Source organism: Takifugu flavidus, chromosome 5 (assembly GCF_003711565.1).
Source record: "Takifugu flavidus isolate HTHZ2018 chromosome 5, ASM371156v2, whole genome shotgun sequence".
Taxonomy (NCBI): domain Eukaryota; kingdom Metazoa; phylum Chordata; class Actinopteri; order Tetraodontiformes; family Tetraodontidae; genus Takifugu; species Takifugu flavidus.
This window is the reverse complement of record NC_079524.1, coordinates 11,814,203-11,835,259: the sequence shown is the minus strand read 5'-3', so window position 1 is coordinate 11,835,259 and position 21,057 is coordinate 11,814,203. Positions and strand designations below refer to the sequence as shown.

The 21,057-nt window shown below is 44.2% G+C and overlaps 1 protein-coding gene and 1 long non-coding RNA gene across 5 annotated transcripts; one reads left to right on the top strand and one right to left on the bottom strand.

Moving 5' to 3' along the window:
- Window positions 1-1,867: 1,867 nt before the first annotated feature.
- ddr2l (discoidin domain receptor family, member 2, like) lies at window positions 1,868-20,618 on the bottom strand. 4 transcript variants are annotated; one of them, XM_057033198.1, is made up of 21 exons: window positions 20,256-20,618; window positions 13,641-13,728; window positions 11,663-11,761; window positions 11,415-11,517; window positions 10,876-10,939; window positions 10,339-10,491; window positions 9,735-9,882; window positions 9,151-9,256; window positions 8,887-9,076; window positions 8,528-8,774; window positions 8,345-8,425; window positions 8,006-8,148; window positions 7,256-7,367; window positions 6,779-6,895; window positions 6,148-6,222; window positions 5,651-5,895; window positions 5,451-5,578; window positions 5,164-5,361; window positions 4,849-5,083; window positions 4,626-4,775; window positions 1,868-4,466 (listed from the first exon to the last, which is right to left on the bottom strand). In XM_057033198.1, the coding sequence occupies exons 3-21, from the start codon at window positions 11,721-11,723 to the stop codon at window positions 4,332-4,334; spliced, it is 2,691 nt and encodes an 896-aa protein (XP_056889178.1). In that variant the 5' UTR covers window positions 11,724-11,761; window positions 13,641-13,728; window positions 20,256-20,618; the 3' UTR covers window positions 1,868-4,331. The 4 variants fall into 4 exon arrangements, with proteins under 4 accessions (XP_056889178.1, XP_056889179.1, XP_056889177.1 ...); XM_057033199.1 differs by lacking the exon at window positions 20,256-20,618 and adding an exon at window positions 14,008-14,224; XM_057033197.1 differs by lacking the exon at window positions 13,641-13,728 and having other exon boundaries at window positions 20,256-20,617.
- LOC130525905 (uncharacterized) lies at window positions 19,413-20,757 on the top strand. The gene is made up of 2 exons (XR_008950615.1): window positions 19,413-19,728; window positions 20,239-20,757. It is a non-coding gene; the product is annotated as an uncharacterized LOC130525905 (long non-coding RNA).
- Window positions 20,758-21,057: the final 300 nt, after the last annotated feature.

The following is a 21,057-nucleotide window of genomic DNA, read 5'->3' as shown; positions in this document are numbered from 1 at the left end:
TGCAGCAGCATGGCCTTTAATCTGCAAAGACAAAGAGGCGGAAGAATATATTCCCACTTCCCTAAATTTCACATTCCCAACATGATGCCCGGAGCACAGTCAGGTAGTTTTCATGTTTGTTTGGCTGCAGTGGAGAATCCCTGCACGGTCTGGCCTGTAAAAAGGTGTTAAAGACTCGATGCGGTGACGTTGATGAACGCCACACCTTCATTTAACACATTAGACACGTGAAACACCTCCTGGAGTACCTCCTGAGGAAAACACGTTTTTGACCTTGTCGACCTGTCCATCTGGCTCTGCTGTGGAGTACAGTGTCATTTTTGATGTTTCTCCTCTTTTTTGTTATTCTGTCACATTCTGCTTAAATGATAAATTATGATTAATAAAAAAATGCATGGGCCTGTTTCTGTGTTGGCTGATGTGTCACATTTCTCACTAAATTAACATTCACCTCAGGAGCGGAACGCAGCAGCTCCACCATTCCAGCCAGGGCTTGGTCAGGCCTCCTCCAGCATCCCTACGGTTTACAGTGAGCACATAAAAGCTCTTTTCATGGTCATTTCAATGCATCACTTATCATTTTTTCATCTGCCAAGAGTTTTTTCTTCAGAGGCACGTTCGACTATATCCTCATATACTGTATTTAAAGTCAGATTTTTTTTTTTAGCTCTCTACAAGCTGCCATTTTTGTGCCCACAACTGCAATCAAGCGTTTGGTTTCAGTTTCCATCATTTTAGGTTTTGTTCCTGCCAAAGATAATTGCAGCAAATGTGGTTCTCTGAAAGGGAAAGAATAGCCCCGTCCTGAAAACGCTAATGATCTTTGAAAACTGAACTTTTATTTCATCTTTCTTCCCTAAACTGATTGGTGGTAAACCTCTGAGCTCTTCCAAAGGAGCAGAACTTTTCGCTCTGACTTTATGGTGATGAAAAACACACTGGGAACAATGGTGCCTGGACTTCAGAAGTTTCTAATTCATGACAGACTCCCCTTTTTCTGACATTTGTCCCACTTTGTTCATTACATATAAGTGTTTTCACAGTTAATGGTTGAACCTGCAGCTGCTTTGAAAGGCTTCAAGTGGTTTTCCTGACGTGCTCAATCCAATGATGCTAATTTTTTTCCCCCTTACAAATCTCTGAGTACCCTGAAGAACTTATGTTGAAGTGTGAAAGGCGGCTCAATCGGGCTACAATTAACTGGAAACACAATTCTGATCCATCAATCACAATTCTAAGATTCTGCTCAGAACGTGAATCCCCTTCAATGCTCAGGAGTGTCTGTTTCATCCCCTGCAGTCTCATTTTCACCTCCTCCATCACAGGTGCCCCAATAAGGCATCAGCTGACCTCCAATTCTTAAGTTTTTAAAATTAAATCTGCTTTAATTAACAGCTTTACTAGAATTCCTCTGAAAATGTGGTAAACCATCAGTGCCAATGAGTTACTTTTTTCCTCATCATGAGGCTTGTTGATAAAACTGAACAGATGCACTGTTTACCATGGAAACAGAGGAGCAGATAAAACTGCATTACCTTGACTTCCAAGATTGGTTTGTGGAGACCTAGAATATCACGGGTGTCACTTTTGCCACCTGAGGGTCTTTCCTTTTTACCCAGTCTGTATGAATACGTCTGAATGTAGGAAAAGCGTTGTAGTTACTTTGTCGCCCCCTGCTGGCATCAGGCAGTAGTGTAGGTGGAAGAACGTGAAGAAAATTCTTTCGTAATTTCACTTCAGAATCATCGGTTAAAATGGTCCAAACTTCTACTACGTGCTCTGCTTTATGGAAATCAGCACAACACTCTAATTGTGAAAATCTTATAAACCTCGCCTGGATTTTAAACTGAAGAAATAAGGACTCCACTACCGTGTTTCGCTGTTTATTATAAGAAAATCACACTAAGAAAGCATACAGAATTGAAAATATTTGGGACTAGCACAGTTTTTGACTCCCAATATATATTAATATACACAGCTACAGGCCTATGTACATAAAAAATGACTTAATCTATTGTGAAATCTGCTTCATTTCTTTTAAAGCAAAACCTCAAATCTTTCCAGAACAGAAAAAAGCATTGAAATATTGCTACAATAAATTCTGATAATTAATCAATAACAATGATCACTTCCTGTCTGCATTCACACACTAAAGACATTATATATCACTTATACTGTACACGATCAAACCGTAAGACTAATCTCTCTCTAATAGAATCAAAATAAAAAATACACAGGCTCACTGTAGCAAAGGACTCTGGGAGATGGAGTTTAGTGGTTTCCCTACTCGCTGTCCTTTTCATGGCCGCTTAAAAAGTAAACAACTAAAAAAAGAAAATAAATCTCTCCCTTATTTAGTCACATGGCAATATTTCTGGTTAACCACTTTAATCCCAACTAGATCCCAGTGCTCAAAGGAATGTCAATAATATTTAAACATACAGAAACATTTTTTCTTAAAGACACAGACACACACACACACACACACAGAAGTGTTAAGGTACAGTACAGATAACCACATAAACACTAAAAAATGTACTCAAACTTAACATAATCCAACCAACCTCTCTTTGCTGTGGTCGATCACTTTTACACACACAACTGTGAATTTAAAAGCACATCCAAAATCATAGTGAACATGATATAACTGCTGTCTCTGTCCTGTCTGCTGAACATTACCTTTCCATGCCTAATTATCATCAACTGTAGCTTTTGTGACTGTTAGCTTAGTTAGCATCAGAGGACCCTGTTTGGTACGATAATGCGTGCGTTGACTAAGCAGATTGCAGACCTAAGAGTATTCCGATGAGCAGATTGCATTTTAAATGGTGTTTGCTGCAAGCTAACAGTGTTTGAGTGCACGTGTGTGACAGAAAGTGATTATAAGTGGAAGCTCATTTTGTAACAGCTTCAGGACCGTGTAAGTGTAAATACACTACCAGATACCAAAGATTCAACAGAAGATTTGGCATACGGCATATCCCTGTTCAAGCAAAAGAAAACTGCTAACGTTACTTAAAGATCTTGTGCTTGTGTGATCTCTGTGCATCTTGTGTTGTCCCAGTGGGATAGAAACAATCAAACCATTAACTATTATAAATGTATGCCAGCCAACCAGCATCTCCAGGAATTTCTGCTGTCAATCATGAGCTTTAAATCAGGCTTCTGATCAAATTGCCATTGTGGGGCAACCACAAATTGTTAGATATTTTAGGTATTTTTATTCAAGGGGAATGTGGGATTTTCAACCCTTCCTGGAAAGCCAACTGTTGGGACGTGTTACAGCGCCCCCTGCCATCACGATTAGGAATTGTCTGCACGTTAAAAGAGGAAAGAGTGACATCCTGGAGAGACTAGCTAGCAGAGATGCAGCTCACGCGCTCTACCTTCAGCCTAGTTTGATCAGATCTAACAGTGTGTAGTTCATTTAACTGTTGCTGTAGAAAGAAAAAAAAAAAACAGAAAGCAAAACCAGCTGTAATGAGACACTGAGTGAAGGTCTGCCTCCCACGGTTGATTACTCCACAGGCTCACAGTACCAGTGTTGCAAATATTCTGTAAGGCATTTTAAAGCATAGTAAGCCACTATTTACTATAAACTCATGCAAATATCTTCTTATATGTCATCTTTGGCAACAGAACGATGCAACAGCTGTTGTTTTACTTGCATTGTGCCTCCACCTCTTCCATCACTAACTCTCTGAAAGCTTTAAGCTCTGTACATCACAGAATTTTCAATCTCCTGACACCATGATGTGAATCCCAAAAAAAACAACATTCACATCCACAGCGACAATGAGAAATAAAAATAGAGATACAACTGAGCTACGCTACAATTTTTGACCCCAGCTCGAACTCCAGTGTGGGTTAATATATGGACACGACTGACGAAGGGACATGGACAGTGCTTTACAATAATAGTAAAAACCACAGGGAGAGCAGAAAATAGCAAGACTATAGAGTCCGTCCAGTTTAAAGCAAAGAAAAAGAAAAAATGCAAATGTTAATAACACCGTAGGTGAAAAACATCTTATTATGAAACAAAAACACAGAATAAACATCCATAAAAGTTTAAAATGAATTAACTTATTAAGAAAAGGCAAAAAAAAGTCTTTCATCCAAGTGAAACTGGCTTTGCCTTTTCCATCGCTAAGAAGAGAGAATCGGTTCCCTTAACACCAAGAAAACCAACGCCGGCAGTGTCTTCATTTCTGCTGACGGCGACTGACTCTCGCAGTAATGTTTCTGTCCTCCGTCACTCAGGACTTCAGAGACGGACCAGCTCTCCTCTGAGGAGAAGCCGGAGCGGCACGGATCCCAGCGGTCGCAGCTCACTGGTTGACGTGGGGTCTCAGGGCTTGGTAAAGTCCCTCAAAGGTGGGCCGGTCGGATATGTCGCGACCCCAACAGCGCATCATCAGCTCGAATAGAGAGGGTGGACACAGTGGGGGGGCATAAAGGAATATCTAGACAAAAAAACAGCTTTAATTAGAGATGAAACGGTCTCCAGATGGAGAAATAAGACAGGACAGCAAGTTTTTGATAAAAACGCGAGTGGATCAAAAAACCCTGTCTGGAGCTGAGGGAGAGAAGATGATTAAGATCTGGAGTCAGAGCGTCCTCACCTGTCTGCCCTGGTTCCTGAAGAACTCGCCAGTGTTCTCGATGACCTGTTCGTCAGACAGCAGACTGTAGGGCTGCTCCTTACACAGGGTGAAGATCTCCCACAGGGTGACACCAAACGCCCACACGTCGCTGGCTGTGGTGAACTTACCCTGGTGGGCAAAGAATTCAGCCGGTTCAAATATGCATTCGTGGGACTTTACTCAGTTTTGTTGAGCAGCTCACCAGCAGGATGCTCTCCCAGGCCATCCACCGAATGGGGAGCACCGCCCGGCCCTGGATGCGGTAGTAGTCGCTGCTGTACAGGTTCCGGCTCATCCCGAAATCGGCGATCTTGATGGTGAGGCGTCGGTCCAGCAGGCAGTTTCTGGTTGCCAGGTCGCGGTGCACAAAGTTCAGAGACGCCAGGTATTTCATCCCCGATGAGATCTGCACCGCCATGTGAAGGAGGTCAGACAGACTGGGGGGATGGAGGAAGAAGGGAGAGTGTCGCCACGGTAACCCGCATGAACATTACGTGATAAAATGTGACATATCAACCTGACGGAGGGGATGTTGTTGGCGTGTGTCAGCGTGCTCTCGATCTCTCGCTGCGAAAGGAACATGTTGAGGTCTCCGTTCTCCATGTACTCAGTCACCATGCACAACGGGTCGGAGGACACGCACACGCACAGCAGCCGGATGATGTTGGGGTCGTTCAGGCGGGACATGATCTTGATTTCCTTCAGGAAGTCGTTCCTGACGTGTGAGGGGAAGGACGGCATCATCGAGTTTAGCAGCAGGGAAAGAGAGAAGTGGTACAGTGTTCGCTTTATTGTGCATCACACCTGGCCTGGCTGGTGGCATCAGCCCTCAGCTGCTTCACAGCCACCAGAACCGAACACCCATTTCTCTCAGGAAGGGGCGACCCCTCACCCAGGAATTCTGGGAGACCTTCGGCCTCACACAGGTGGACCTGCAGAAGTTAAAGAGTTTACTCTCCATATCTTGATGTTTCCTTCTTCATCCTCAAGGGGTTTAAACTGACCTCTCCGAACTGTCCCTCCCCCAGCTTCTCCCTGAAGATCAGCTGTTGCCGCGGGAACTCAGCGGCTGAGATGTCCTTCCTGGTGAGGGAGTCCACAGTGAGGGCGGGAACAGCATACATGTTGCTGCCAGTGACGCCTTGTAGCCTCACGATGTCCGTCTCTGCGTAGTGCGGCGCACTGTTGTGGAAACACTGGTGAGGCGTGCACTGGGTGACGTCCGGCTCGGCGTAGCCTCCCCCACAGGCTGTTGGAGAGGAGAAGCGTGCTTATTACAAAAGACAGATGACTATTAGCACTGTCACAGCTTCCGGGGAGACATTAATGTGTGATTTTAACTCGCCGCCATCACGGTAAACCTGTTTTAAGAGTGTGATTTGTCTTATTTGCACAACTCCAGCTTAGAAACGTCTCATTTCTTAACCTTAGATTTGTTTTGTTCCTTGGTTTGTAGGTGACGGGTTTCAAAATGTCGGGAGTCACACCTCTCAGAGCTTACCGAGCAACCAGCCTGATGTCATGTGACAGGATGTCAGCAGGAGGAGGTCATAGAGAGGATTGCCGAGCAGGAGAGCTGGAGGAGCGTGAGGAAGGAACAGGGAGACAGAGAGAGAAAGAGCGGGAGGTAAAAGAGAGGAAAACCTGGAGAATGAACATGCCCCTTTTACTAGCGCCATGAAGAAAATAAGACTAGAACTAAGAAGAGGAAAAAGGAGGATGTGTCACTGAAAAAATGAGGTTGGATTAGACAAGTAACAAATAGTTACTGACCTCTGCCATTACATATTAGATTAAAACATATTGAAATATTTAGTGATGATATTTATCAAGATTTTTCCAACTTTAAGGAGCTGAAAGCCGATTGCAAAGGTGGGAACTGACAGGAGAGGTAAAGAGCCTGTTGTGTTGCAGAGAAGCCAGCAGGGGACAGAAAAGAGGCGATTTGATGGTTGTACTGAAGGTCAGCTCTTTGAATCAATAATCCAAATCTCCTGTGGTGACGTGTCTCGACACAAGTTTCTATCTGCGATGAGACGGGCCTGAACATCTGTCTCACAACCCTGGCATTTTCTTAAACTCTCCAGCCATCTCACCTTATTCCTGGAGGTCAGAGCTAAAGTTCGGTTTACCTGAGGCCTCCGCGCTTTGTGACAGCTCTGGCAGCTTGTTCCTCAGGGCCGCTGGGTTCTGGTACTGTGGATCCAGCAGGAAAACTCGCTCATAGTGAGGATCGCTGTTGGCGAGGCCTGAGGAAAGGAAAAGAAAATCAGGAAATGTCTGCAAACAATGCATCATTATAGCTCTCAACATCCAAACAATGAGAGGCTTAAGTGAGGATATTTCTCCTAAAACTGTCAGTAGCTTTGGTCTCGTAAATAGCATCGTATAATTAATCTCTGCTCTCTCTGTTGCTATGGAGGTACCTCATTACAACAACTAAATTGTATGCAACCTGTATACATTGGCTCTGTGGGGGGTTTCTGCAGGTAATAAACACCGCACCAGTTTGAGTCCATTTTTGTCCAATTCAACTGGTTCTGGTCTGATTTTAGATTATTTCCCCCTTGTGCTTTCAGCTTTGGCTAATACCATAGCAATTGTTCTACCTGAGGGGGCGTGGCTGGAGCGAGGGGGCACCGGCGGCGTCTGAAGGATGATGGTGTCGCTGCAGGAAGAGAGCCGGACTGTCACCTCCTCATCCAGGATCCGCCGTGGAGCCTGGAGGAGGAAAAGGGGCTTGATTTCTTTAGTAATGAAAACACTTCATGTCTATGGAGAATAAATGTTAAATATCACAATCTGGAGCAGAAAAGTCCAGAGACAATCTATTTAGAGGCGATACTTTTAGAGGTTTTCATAATTAATTTCACACTTTTGTTGGTGTAATAAATATTGGTGTAAAATGGCGGCAGACTTTATTTTCCTAAAAAGGAAAATAATGGGGCTGTTAAAATTCCCTCTTTGGTTTGTAATCATCTCTGACTGACTGGCAGCTAACAGCTGCTCGTGCTTTATACTTTATGACGCTTTCGGATAAATACTTCATATTTCGACAGGTGGCCAGAAACTTGGACCCCAGACCTATAACAACCTATTAGGAAAATGTTTGGAAGAATGTCATGCGTGACTCATTTTTTATTGAGAGCAAGACCAAACTGTAAATATGAAAGCTTCTAATGGCGTGCCAGCGGTTTTCAGAAAAATGGAACACAGCCAGCGAAAAACCTCCGCTCGTTACTGTAAAATCACTCTCTCACTTTGAGGGGATTTATGCGAATAAAAAGAAATGTAAAGAATGAAATAAAATTGGAACTTGAGAGTCTAGTTTTAGTCCCATCGGTGCTGTTTGCACTCACCTTCTCCAGTACCTTGCAGACATATTGGCACCAGAGGATGAGGAAGATGATGATGACCAAGAGCAGGATGATGGTCACGAGGCAGCCAATCAGAATGGGCGTGTTGCTGTCGTCCTGCGGGTAATTGGCTGATGGACTGGCAGCTGCAGGAAAGAGACCAGATGTGAGGAGGGTGGAGTTTGAAGTGTCCTTGAAGCAGCTGCCAAGAAGTTTGCTTTAAAAACGTGCATGCTCCTCTTCCTCGCTCACATTGATTCATGGAATCATCAAAGGAAACAGACGCGTTGCTGCATTTCACTGGGACTGTTTGACGCCGTCCAGGCACGTCAAAGGTCATACCTGTGGTTGCCGTGGTGATCTCATCTTTGGCTGTAGGTGAAGTCACCATCAGGGTCATTTGTGTCGGGAGAATGGCGTCCTCTGATGGACCGACGTAAAGGGGTCAAAAATATTTTCTGTTTGTTAAAACTTCACAACTTAATGCAAAAAAATGTGTGTGTGTGTGTGTGTGTGTGTTATTACCTGACTGAAAGGAGATCTCACTGAACATCATCCACATGTCAGCGAAGAAAAAGCGACAGCGGAGGGATTTCGCCGCGCGGCGATTGAGCGGCACGGTCACGTAGCGAGCACTCGGGTTCTTGTCGTCCAGCACTGTGTTGAAAACCACCGGCGCCGGCTCCCAGCTGGAAATGAGGCGGGGCTTAAACCAACAGGAGACGGAGGAGAAGATCTTCACGCCACGGCTGAACATGTTGTTACTGTGAACCTGGAGGGACAGATGGGCTCGACTGTGATTGATCGCCATAGCAACTCTCACCACAATCATCTTTTAATCAACACACTGATGTGCTGAGGTGAAACCAAACAGATGTCCACACCTTCATGGAGGTGAAGTTCCGCTGTTTGTCGAAGACAAACTCCATCTCCACGTATCCCTGAGTGCCCAGCGAGTCGTTCTTCCAGCCAAAGTAGTCGTAGCCCGGCCACACGTGGTACTGACGAGTCATGAGGAAGTCGTCCAAGCCGATCACGCCGTCCGTCAGCTGCCCCATCCCTCCAAACAGCCTCCTGCGTGACACAACAGCAGTCAGACACAGCCAGGGCGGAACAGGGATGCAGTGGCGCGGGTGCGCTCCACTCGCCTTCTCTCGTGGACCCCATCGTAGGTGGAGTCATTGAGGCAGGCGTTGGGAGAAGCGGGGGGCATCATGAGCTGGCCCTCTGGGGCGCTGTAAGAGATCAGTCCATCTGTGGAGAGGTTTGGAGAAACAAGTGTTTATTTGGACGCGAGTCCTGGCTTTTCATCATCATGGAATAAATCTAAATAAATAAGCTGGTGGTCATAATTAGATCAATAATAACGTTTGGAGGACTCAGAGCCACCGCTAGAGGTGCGCAGATGAGACAAAACCATATGATTCATCAACAAATTACGTTTTCTGACCGGATTTTACCATTCACACCCTCGTTTACTATCAGCGACACCATCAACACTGAAGACTCTCTTTAAAATATAAATTCTCTCATCAGCTGCTGCGTGTATTTGTAGACGGAAAAATCTTCTGTTGATGCTGCAGAATGACAACATTTCAGGGATGTTTAGTCATCACTGGGGGAGTCAATGTTTCTAAGAGTTGATTAGAGTTGCAGTGTCCTGAATGTCAGGGAGTTAAAGAAGGCGTAGTGCAGGTGTGTGGGTGTGTGGGTGTGTGGGTGTGTGTCCTACCCTCCCACGGACAGCCGTACAGCTCTACCCTCATGCAGACTGTGGGCGACAGTTTGGTGACAGGAAGCAGCCTGATGTAACGTGTGATGATGGGAGGGTGAAGGTCGTTGATGACTGAAGCATACGTGTTTTTGTTGCCCTCTATCACCTGCAAATAAATAGTTCATGACATTTTAGCTGGTGAAAGAACTGATTCAATTCTCCTAACATCAAACTGTTTTTATGAATTATACCTTTAAGGAAAATAAAAATATAAAACAACAATAAGGATGTAGGTTTGTGTCCGTCTATCAGGCTCAGACAAAAACATGACCCGGTGTCTAAATTATGTCCCCAATCTGAGCTGCAGGCGCTCAGGAGCGCCAACAGGAAGCTTGTAGCTAAATGTCATTTCCTCCCGCTGATTGTGAACAACAGAAGCGGCCTCAAGTGAAAAACAGACCGACTCTTCTCATTGTCCTGCCCTCCTGCCCAGTCTTTCCTCCAACATCTCCGCTCTATCATACCATCGCATATTTCCTCTGATTTACTCTCTTCCTGGCTCATTTCCTTCATCTCCTCCCCGCGGAGGGTTGAGAGCCACCAAAGTATTTGGGTCGCTCACCTCATTTCCCAGACGGTTTCTCCAAGACTTCCACAACAGTCCATCCCGGCTGTAGTTGAGGCGGTACGCCCTGGCAAATTCTTTTCCAGAGTTCTGGACGTATCGTCCCTGAGTCCCGACCACAGTCAGGAAGGTCAGCTTGCCCAGGTCCACCTGAACACAATAAGCCCAGAACTACTGCATTCATTCAGATCACAACAAAACGACAATTTTTTTCTGAACACACCAAACAACAATGACAGTAGTTAGAACGAGCCCTTTTTTATTAACTTAAAAACTGAACTGGACTGAAATCATTAAATAAATTCAACAGGCTATTGGGGATGAGATCCATGAGTTCTGGTTACATCTTCAGAACCTTTTGCCAGAATTGTTCACTGCGAGTCGCAAGATAATGATTCACAGCAACACGATGATCCCTCCCCTGCCAGATCTTTTTAAATATTTTAGTGGAGTTTTGCCCTTTTAAAGCTTTAAACACAGTGTTGATAATCAGAACCAAGAAAGAGGAAAGAGGAAAAGCTGACAGACACAAACCTGCAAGTACTGACTGTCTGAAGGCTCCGGACACCAAGCGCCATCTCCTTTCTCTTGATTCAGCCTGCAAACATCCCATATACTATCAGCAAGACGTCAAGATCAGTGGCTCACATCATGTAATGCACTTCCTGAACACTTGCAATAAAATATCGATTTTTGGAGACATGTGAGCAAAAATGAGGTAACTGAGTGCGTATCTCCTTCTAAAAAATAGATAAAAAACTGTAAATAAAGCTAAAGTTTCAGGAATAAATGTTATATAAATGTTATATATATATGCAATAGGTTTAATTCTGAAGGGGTGGCTTAAAAACTGACCGTAAAAAATAACCTTGACATATTTTAATACAAATGAATGCCTCCGCTGTGATTCTGGACCTGTCATGTGTTTTTCTTTTCTTTTTATAACATTCTTCCTGGAAATCACATCATCATCTAATAATATGTTCTTGAATAAATTTAGATGTTTTTCCAGCCAACATTGCTGCAGACATCTGGTAATTACGCAAATATCACAAGTGTCAAGTCAAACGCACCTCGCATATTGGGGTCCAGTGGTCTCGTACCATTGGCTGGATGCTGTGATGGCCTCGTCTGGAATCCGCCCATCCTCCATACCCAAGGCATAGCGACAGTGTGCTGAAAACACACACACACACACACACACACACACACACACACACACCAATTCACTAAATGAGCGGATGAATACCAGATGTATAGCTAGATCTCACCCAGGCTGAATCAAATGTGTGTGTGTGTGTGTGTGTGTGTGCGTGCACACCAGGATCAATCTGTGCAAAGGCTGCTGCGGCTTGAAGGATCAGCAGCAGGAAGAGGTGCATGATGGTCCACCGATCACCCCAACACGCTGGCTACATGTCTGAGGAGAGAGAATGAAAGAGTGACACCCTGATGAATTCATGGGATTGTTTGCAGCTTCCCCCGAACGCAATAACAGCTGCGGTTCCGAAGAACCTTTGCTGCCATCCAGGCTGACGGATATTTGCTTCCCCGCAACGACTTCTGAGAAAGCCGAACTTGTCATCGCTCATTTGCGACGTAAAAACACGCAGCATGAGTCTGTGCAGAAATTATAAATATTTATGCCCACCAGAATTTATTACTGACGTCTGAAAGCAATTGGGCTGCATGGAAAAGTTCAGCAAACCGCACTGATTTAAGGCCACTTAACACAGAAAACCAAACTGGATTTGGTTCAAATCTTCTTTCTTGCCCTTAGTTTGTATTTAAACTGATTATGTGGGAAAGAATCTTTGAGCAGAAGCAGATTCTAGACGGTTAACAGGGTTTGGACCCTGACGCTGGTTCTATCAGACAGTTTATTGTCTACTTTATTGTGTTTTAAGTAACCCTGTATGCTGCCTTTGTGTCATTGTTCTCCCAGCACTTTCTCAGAGTCAGTGTTTAATTTCATCTGTTACATTTATACTTTTATCTCCTTATTGGTCGAACCCTTGTTATACTGTCTGAAGAGTTTTAGTTTGCTAAGAGACTGAACTGACTGTTATGGTTGTAATTTTGTGTGCAGATGTCATAGTTGAAGGTTTTAGCCATAATTGATTCTGACTAACTAATTCCTAGTTTACATTCAATAATTGTTTTTCATCCGTGACAGAAGACATCGACCTTAAGGTGAATGTTTGATTTATTGACTCATTGATCAGCTCCTTTTCCTGATATTAAAGGTGACGATATGTCAAATCTATACGTGACTGCGTGCATCGTTAAATCAGGCATCTGCACAAGATCAAAATTGGAATGAAGCGACAGAATAAAACAAGTCCTGACGCAAGGAAACCGTCAAAAAATGACCGATTCGGGTTGGCAGAGGGCTAATCCAGATGCTAACACAGATGTGTAGGCTGCACATCCAGGAAGCTGTTGTAAGATGTCTTTCAGCTTCAAGTTGTTGAGCCGAATGTTCATGGAACAGAACAAAAACTGTTGCACAGACAACTTCCCTAAGGCCCAGAATGCGAATGTGGAAAGAAGAATTCCAACACGGGAACACGTTCCCACTTGTAGGAGGTCAGCTGTCTCCACAACCATCACACGGATTACTCTGAGACTCCTGCCTTCATTTACGAGACGACTAAGTGAGCGTGTGAGCGTTTCATAATGTTAGCGCTGATGGAGCGGAGCGAGTTTATAAAAAAAAGAAAGAAAGAAAAAACAGCGCACAAACAGCAGCCCACTCACAGGTTACGTAAGACTCCAGCACAACACTTCATTCTCTTTTCTTTATCAAAGTTCTGAAGTTGTATTTCACTTAAGAGGAACAGAACATTGTTGCTCTTTTTGGACACTTTCCTTCTCTTTCGAGTGTCTCCACTGTCAGGTTTCTATTACAAAACCAAGTTAAGTGCAGGAAACAGATGGTCAGGAGAGACGTCCACTGAACAAACGGAGAGGAGGAAGAGAGCCAGAAGGACTGAAAAGAGAAAACACAGAAGAAGACACACAAACATGCGACTGCAGAGCGGAGAACAGGGCTGATGTGGTGCATCAGCAAAACATGTTCCATGCGATAACTTCCACAATGGCAGATAGTGGAAGTTGGAATTCACGCCTCATCACGATTCCCTGGTGACAAATCCCAAAAGACGCGCACTCCTACTTTCAGCTGGACCCGTTAACACAACACAACGATTTAAACGCACAAAACAATTCTAGGTGATGGATAAACGGTGACCGCCTCTCCCGCAGTTGATTTGCGTTGACAGAAAATGCCGACTCACCGAAATCACCTGGTTCCACCAAATTTCCTCTAAGCTTCCAATGCGAAGGTCCGGGTTTGTGAGATTAACTGCAAATGGTTCGTTCCCTCTGGAGATTACAACAGTTTAGCAAGAATTGTGTAATAGCTGTGTTTGTAACACATTGTGTCCCTGAATCCAAATCACCCCAGAAGGAAAACATGCTGTTGTCTTTAGTTTCAGGTCTACATTACATGCAGGTGATTATTTTCAAGTTGTTTGGTGAAAAACGAGCATAATAGCTCCGACGGTTGTCGGACAATTTTGCATTATTTTATTTGGCTGCAAGGTCAGAACAGTTCAACTCAATGAAAATGTATTTATAATTCAGCCGTTTCACTTCACAAACCCAGAGCCGGACCGCCGAGCAAGGAAGAGTGGCAGGAAAATCCCTTTAACAGGAGGAAACCTCGGACAGGACCAGGCTCATGTGGGGGGGGATCCTCCTGCTCACACCACCATTATTATAATTCAAAAATCACTGCAGGTGAAATCAAACAATCATCACAAAGATATAGATGCGGCTTCCATCGGCTGCAAACTTCTCTATACTCACATATAAGATTGTTCCACGTGGACTGTCTGAGCTGAGCGCATACAGGCGCAGCACAAAGCTCTGAATAAAACACTTCTTTATGTAATGTGCTGGCTGCTGCTAAGATTCCTGCGCTGTTGCTCATCTTTACAGCAAAATCACATGACAGCAGAGAGAAACAGACTTGGGGGGGGCGGGGGAGCACAGACTGACAGTAAAAGTTCTGGAGAAAAAGAAAAAAAACCCTCTGCTGGAGACAGAGGGAGCAAGAAGGAGGAGGGAAAAAAAGGGGATTGAAAGTGTTCCATTTTAAGAACTGTGGAACAACAGCAAGAAACTGTTGTTGTAACCAAAACAAACCCGGTGCCACAACTGTCCCTGGAAATTAAGGATTGCAGGAAATAAACAGCACTTAAGTGAATTTAACCCTATCGGGGCGGATTAGAGCCAGACATCTTGACCTGAGTCTGGACATTTTCCCCATGTGTCATCTGCGCGACCTCGACTGCACACTTCCTCCTCCTGACACTTTCAAACTGGATTTCACGGCGACGCAAACACAAAAGGCTTTTTGTACAACCTGGCTGGTTTCAGCTGAATAAACAGCCTCAGAAGGTTTAATGAGCTGTGGCTAGCTTGTGTAAGCTAAAGCTAACCTTCCAGCTCTGCGGCCTGGTAGAAGACGTCATTTTGACCAGGCTGAACAGTGATGCTGAAAGACATAATAGGTTATTCATGAAAAAGGTGTGTGAATGTATCCCTAAAGAACAGGAGAAAAGGGTCTAATGTATAACGCACATTTAACAGTCATAATTTCTTCTTTTCTTTTCTTGTCTTTCTCTTTGTTTTCTCCCCCTCCGTCTGCCTTTCCCTCTCTCTCCTCCTCCCTCCCCACTCCTCCGTCTTCATCTCCTCCTCCTCCCTCTCTTAGAACAAACTGCAGCCAAAAGCCTCAACATTCCAAACATTCAACGCAACCCAGGGCGCTCTCTCTCCCTCAGTCTGGCTCTATGTCGCTCGCTCACACATACGCACAGGAATCCACATGCCTCTCTCTGAGTCTCTCTCTCTCTCTTACTGTTACATGCAGGAATCTGCATGTCTCTCGCTCTTTCTCTCCCTCTGCTCGAGGGGTGAATGAGACAAAGTTCACTGGGAACAAAATAATAGAACTGAAACGCAAACCCAACGCTTTGGTGGATCCAGCTCGAGTTTTAGGAATAATTTAAATGCAAATGCCAGTCCCATCACACACCCGTCACACGTCTCAGCCTGTGGAGAAGATGATTTTTGCATTCGAGTTGGTTTCAACCACTACAGCTGGTGAATTAACCAGCCATTATTAACACGATGGCAACAGCTTATCATCACTCTTAGATTTAACTCCATGCATTTTCTCCTGGAAAAGTCCCTCTTTAAACGTTCAGGAACTTTGGAGCAGGGCTGCGTTGTGCGATTGGTCCAAATATGCTGATGGAACAATGGACATTTGGCTCTGAAATGCTGAATTTAAGCAGTGGGAGCTACTCAGGCTTTAGGATGTGGGACGTCTGCAGGACCTGTTCAGAGAGCTACAAGTCAAGTCCAAAGAAAAGCAGCTTTTGAAAATAACCAGCATCCTAGTATAAATATGTCTCGCATTTATTGTTTTATCAAGACATTATGACTAAATTATGACTGACTGTGAACTTAAACTGGATCTATAGCAAGAAAATGCACATCGTTGTTGTAAAAAAGAAGCCTTTTCTGTTCCTGCAGTACTGTCTGATTATAACACACACACACACATACACACACACACACACACACAGACCTATTATGACACAGAGACACTGAAGACTCTCAGCTGCCTCAACAGGAAACATATAAAGGAATAAAACACTAATATTTAGATTATTTCCGCACATTATAAGTAGAAGAATGAAAATATGCTCAGAGGAGGATCCAGCAAGATCCTCCCAACTTTTTGGAACGTCGTTGGAAGCCATCTGGTGCGTGTGATGGGTGTCACCAGATGGAATACTGAAACCAGGCAGCATAAAACATTTCCTTTCTGTTGCCATAACAGACGAAACCAGCGGCAACACAGCATCCAATCCTCGGCGGCGAGCGTTTACTGGCCGCGTTTTGGGCGTTTTCACGGTCTCATCGTGAAAAATTCCCACCGACAGAAGGAAAACACACATGACTAATCAGCGGTTCATCCCCGCCTCCAAGGCTGCAGAAATAAAAAAGGCAATTTGACTCTGAATGTGTGTGCAGTCGATGACCTCACCGCAAGTTAATCTGGAATATGTGGGATCCTGGAAGACAAATCAAGTAAAGGCAACTGTGGCCCAAGAACAGGTGATGTTAAATGGCCTGAGCTGGCAAGGAGACGTGCACGGTTTAAAAAGATCAGCTGGCATCTGAGGAATGCGAGGAGAGCCTGAGTTAATATGTAGAGGAGCTCTGCAGGCAAGGTGAGCTCCGTGGAACGGTGGAAAATATGAGGGTGGGAATAATGCGCCTGGCCAGAGGATCCGGAGAGGATGGAGTTAAGAGTCTGACCTGAATATGGAGTTTGTTTCAGAAGCAAATAGAGCTGAATGTGTCAGTGGATCAAAGGCACAGAAAAGTGAGGAAATTCAGCTGATTTTAGAAATGTGAATATTGGGAGCATGCAAAGCTGGCAGTCACTAAAAAAAGAACTGTCACACACACACACAGGTATGTGGGTATCATAATTCTGTCAGCAGTGGGTGAAAAGAGCGGAGGAGCTCATCTCTCTGGATTGTCTCACATCTCAGAGGAAGGCTGCATGAATCCAGAGTCATTTAAACTTCAAAAGATTTGCTTTATTTTGAAAAACAGACCTGACATTTCTGCAGACGTGTTAGTCCAGAATATTACTGGACATGAATTGAATTGAGGCTTTCATACCAGCTAACCTGCGCGTGGAAACTTAATTGTTCATAAAGCAGAAGAGAGAAGCAAACATCACTCACGCAGGCTTTCTGGAGCAGTAATAACCATAAAACACCTCCTCAACTTCTGTTTATAGAAGCCAACAATAAAGTTCTCAGAATGGCGGTGCAGATGTGTTGAAGATGATGTAATAGAGCATTTATGGAGGAAGACGGAACAGAACCAAACCCGACGGTGCAAAGACGCGCACTACATCTACGGGAGGTTATCTCAGTCCTCTGAAATAACTCGCTCTATCGGCGAGCAAAGCCAACGTGGCTGATACGCATTTCAGCAGCAAAATAAATAAATATGCCTCCATATTCTACAGTTGCATAAGCGCCAGGGGCTTATTAACCAATGCTAATGCTAATTTCTCACAAATAACGCCGCAGTTTCAGGAGTTTCGGAGTGGTTTAAGCGTTTAACAATTTAACTGCTGGCTGCTGCTCGAAAGATGGAAAGTCCAAACACGCTCATTTACACTCGTGCGTAATCTTCAACTCCAGGACGAACCGCAGCCATGCACACAGGCCCCAAGGTGCCATTCTGCCCGTGTTTCCTGTAAGAGTTTGTTTTTCACAATGAGGCTGAAGGCCTGTTGAGATAAAGAGGAGCCCCATAGCTGATATCCGGGTCAGATAAATGCACTTAAGCCTTTATGTGATGACTTCATGACCCGTGCTTCAATGTCTTTGGAAACATTTAGTTAAACCTCTGTGGGGATTTTGATTTTATATTTTCCTGAGCGTTAGCTGCTAACACATGAGATTCACTCTTTCATTGGATCAATCTCAGAGGGAAAAAAAATCTGAGACAGCTCCCATTATTGGCTTCAGATTGAGCTGGAAAGATTTTAGAGGAAATCTGGATTTCTGCCTGCAAGAGATATCAGAACTGGCCAGATAATCTTTTACTCATTTACTCATTCTCATACTGTTCTCTTTAGGAACCCATATTGATATCACACCTTTTGCTTTAGACCACAACCTTAATGTGGCCCATTTCCTGTGATATGCATTCAACGAAGTTTCTGAGTAACACTGAAGCTGAATTTGAAGGAATAAGTCAAAGAAATGCATTTGATTTTTGCTTTTTCTTCTTGCTGGTGCATTTTTGCGCCATCATAAAATCAAAAACATCTCAGGTTTGCAGAAACGTTGCTGCAAATTTAAACACATTTTATTGCAACTGCATCGAAAATACTGGGCCCTGCCTCCACCAACTATTTCAGTCCCTTCCTATCGTGCTAATATCCGTTTAACTCTTTATCCGGTTTGATTGGTTGACTACACAAATCAACAGCAACGTTCGTCCACGGTGTCGAATCTGTTCCAATCAGCTTCACAGTCAGAAAAAAGGTGTTAAACACTCGACTGTCGCTGCGGGGAAATCACTTTCTGCAGCACCATGCTGCATTCTGACAATAAATCAGCTTGTCGCCACTCATCTAACAAATGAACACACCTGCCGCCGGCTGATCTAGTCTCTCATCACTGTAAAGTATTTTTCCCTCATAATTCCCCCAAATGCTAACCTTAACTTTGGCGTAGCCTCAGATTTTCAGGCCTCTGAAGAACTCTTGGGTGTCCAGAGGACGGCAGCAGTACTGATGTTTCACAGCAGAAAATGACATAACGATGAAGACAGGAGCCGTATTTAGAACTGAGGAGGTTCAAACATATGACCATTGGGTGTGTTTGCTCCTCCCAAACACCACCTCTGGCTCCAACATCCAGACTCTGGCTAATGTGAATGATTAGAACAATTCTCCAGCTTTTTGCACCCCCATATAAAAAGGCTTTAATCAGAGAGTGTAAGACAAGAACATTTAGCTCGGTTGCTAACAGCCAAAGTTCCTTTTTTTTTTACCTCTTTGATGCAAATTCAGGAGACGTTATGTTATTCTAATATTCAGATAATCCCAGATTGTCAGATTAAGTGCACAAAATAGTTTTCCTGTCCAAGATCACATTTTATCTTTTAATCTACTGTTTACTGATGCTTACAGGTCAATACTCTCATCTCCATGGCAACAGGGTAAAGCCCCATTAACCGTTTTATTTTTCTTCTTTTGCACGTTTAAGGAGAATAAAGCGTAAATCTTTCATGGCTGCAACATTTACACGTCGTGGCATCCATCAACATTGGTTTGTTTTTGTAAACTGATCTGAGTTGGAATTAAAATAACCGGAGTGTGATCCTGAATGCAGCCCTCCGGAGGTCCTCACGGCAGTAACATGCACACAGAATCACGCGCCGCCCGCTGATGATGGTTTTCTGCAAATTTAGATCTGTTGCAGATGGAACTAGACCCTGACCTGAGGGTGAAACCACGGAGAAATGCCGTAAAGCTGGTGTCAGGAGGTGACTTCACATGGCCAAGCTCAAGAATCCCATAAGGAATATTCCAGTTACACAGAATGACAGGTCCTCCTGCTGTAAACTGATATCCGTTCAGCAAGCAGGACCTGGAGCTGCAGGGCATCAACTTTCACCAGGTCCACCTTTACTGGGACCCTGACTGTCACTGTCCATCAGCCCACAGGACGAGACTACAGAATAACTGTCACACAAACCTACACCCATGTAAGCCAGATGTTTGTTATTATAGTAAATATCATCATTCAATCCATGAGAGCCAGATAAATAGAATAATCTCTTTTTAAAATGTGTATATCCAGTTAGTTTGGCCTGTATTCACAGATACTTTTTAATTAATGACTTGGAAAACTTGCCGCAGATGTTCAACATCAATCCGTCTGTTAGAACATCAGTTATATAAGGAAAGTAGAAGCATTCAAACAGAATGTGGGAAAACCTGCAGTTTTTGTGCATCTATAACTCATGAATGCAGGGAAATAAGATCGTGTTCCTGCTTTTCTCTTTGGCTGCAGTTTATCCGGCTGATTTCACCGTGTGTGAGACATTTGTTGAATGAGTGCAGGATCATTGCTCCTCCAGATAACAAAGATCTCAGATAGGGGCTGTAGGCCTCAGTCTGCAGCTGCAGCCCCTGAGCCCTGATCTGCTGTCATGCAGTCAAAAGTTTCCACGCGTTCTGAACTGGCCTCCCTTTATTCTGTCATGAATCCACAGATGTGCCAGATGTTTACCTGTCCGTGTTTTCCCTCCGGATCCACGCAGCAACAGCGGCGGCAGCGGCGACCTCCTCTCCGGGTGTCTTTTTTTTCTGCTCGGACTCTGGCAGGTCGTCGGACAAGTTTGTCGTCGGACAAGTTCAGAGGATCATGGTGGACAAAAGTCTCGGCGGCTCGCTCCCCGTCTCCTGCCCGACGTTTGCACCGTTTTAGCGCGTCTTCTTAGCTTCTTCTGTGTTTTCCCCTCAACGATGTGCTGAAGGCTGAAGATCTACTCGCTTCTGAAAGAACGGGGGGAAGGAAAACTTTGCATGTTTACATCACATCCCGTTTCCGAAAGAGGAGCAGGAGGAGGAGGAGGATGAGGAGGACGAGGAAGGCGGTCTGAGCCCCCTTGTGTCCGACACGAGACAAGTCAAAGTAGACTTTAATAAATCTATTTGCGCAACACATCTAAACTTGCCCTGCTGGGGGGAAAAACGAAAAACTTAATATTAAAAACTTCCTATTTGCAAAACTTTGGATTTGAACCTTGATTAGTTGATTTGTGATTCCGGAATATGATTTGTTGACGCCCAGATCACGTGACCGCTCCTGACACGCGGGCGCGTGGAACCAGCTCAGTGTGGTGACGTCTATCAGGCAGCAGGGGGCAGCAAAGATTCACAGGGAAAAGTATAAACTCACCTGAAGAAGAATTGCCAGTGGGAAAAGAGGTATTATTTCAGTTCAGGGAAACATTTATAATCTGACTTAGAAAATATAAAACGTACATTAAAATAATATTTAAATATATAAACAACTTAAAATTAATCAA

What these genes read in the sequence shown, in the direction of transcription:
- ddr2l (XM_057033198.1), bottom strand. Translation starts at nt 11,723, where the DNA reads ATGCACCTCTTCCTGCTGCTGATCCTTCAAGCCGCAGCAGCCTTTGCA. An exon ending in TCTGCAAGGTACTGGAGAAG is followed by an intron (nt 7,368 to 8,005) that starts GTGAGTGCAAAC and finishes TTCCTCCTCCAG; the next exon opens with GCTCCACGGCGGATCCTGGA. An exon ending in CCTGGGAGAGCATCCTGCTG is followed by an intron (nt 4,776 to 4,848) that starts GTGAGCTGCTCA and finishes TTTGCCCACCAG; the next exon opens with GGTAAGTTCACCACAGCCAG.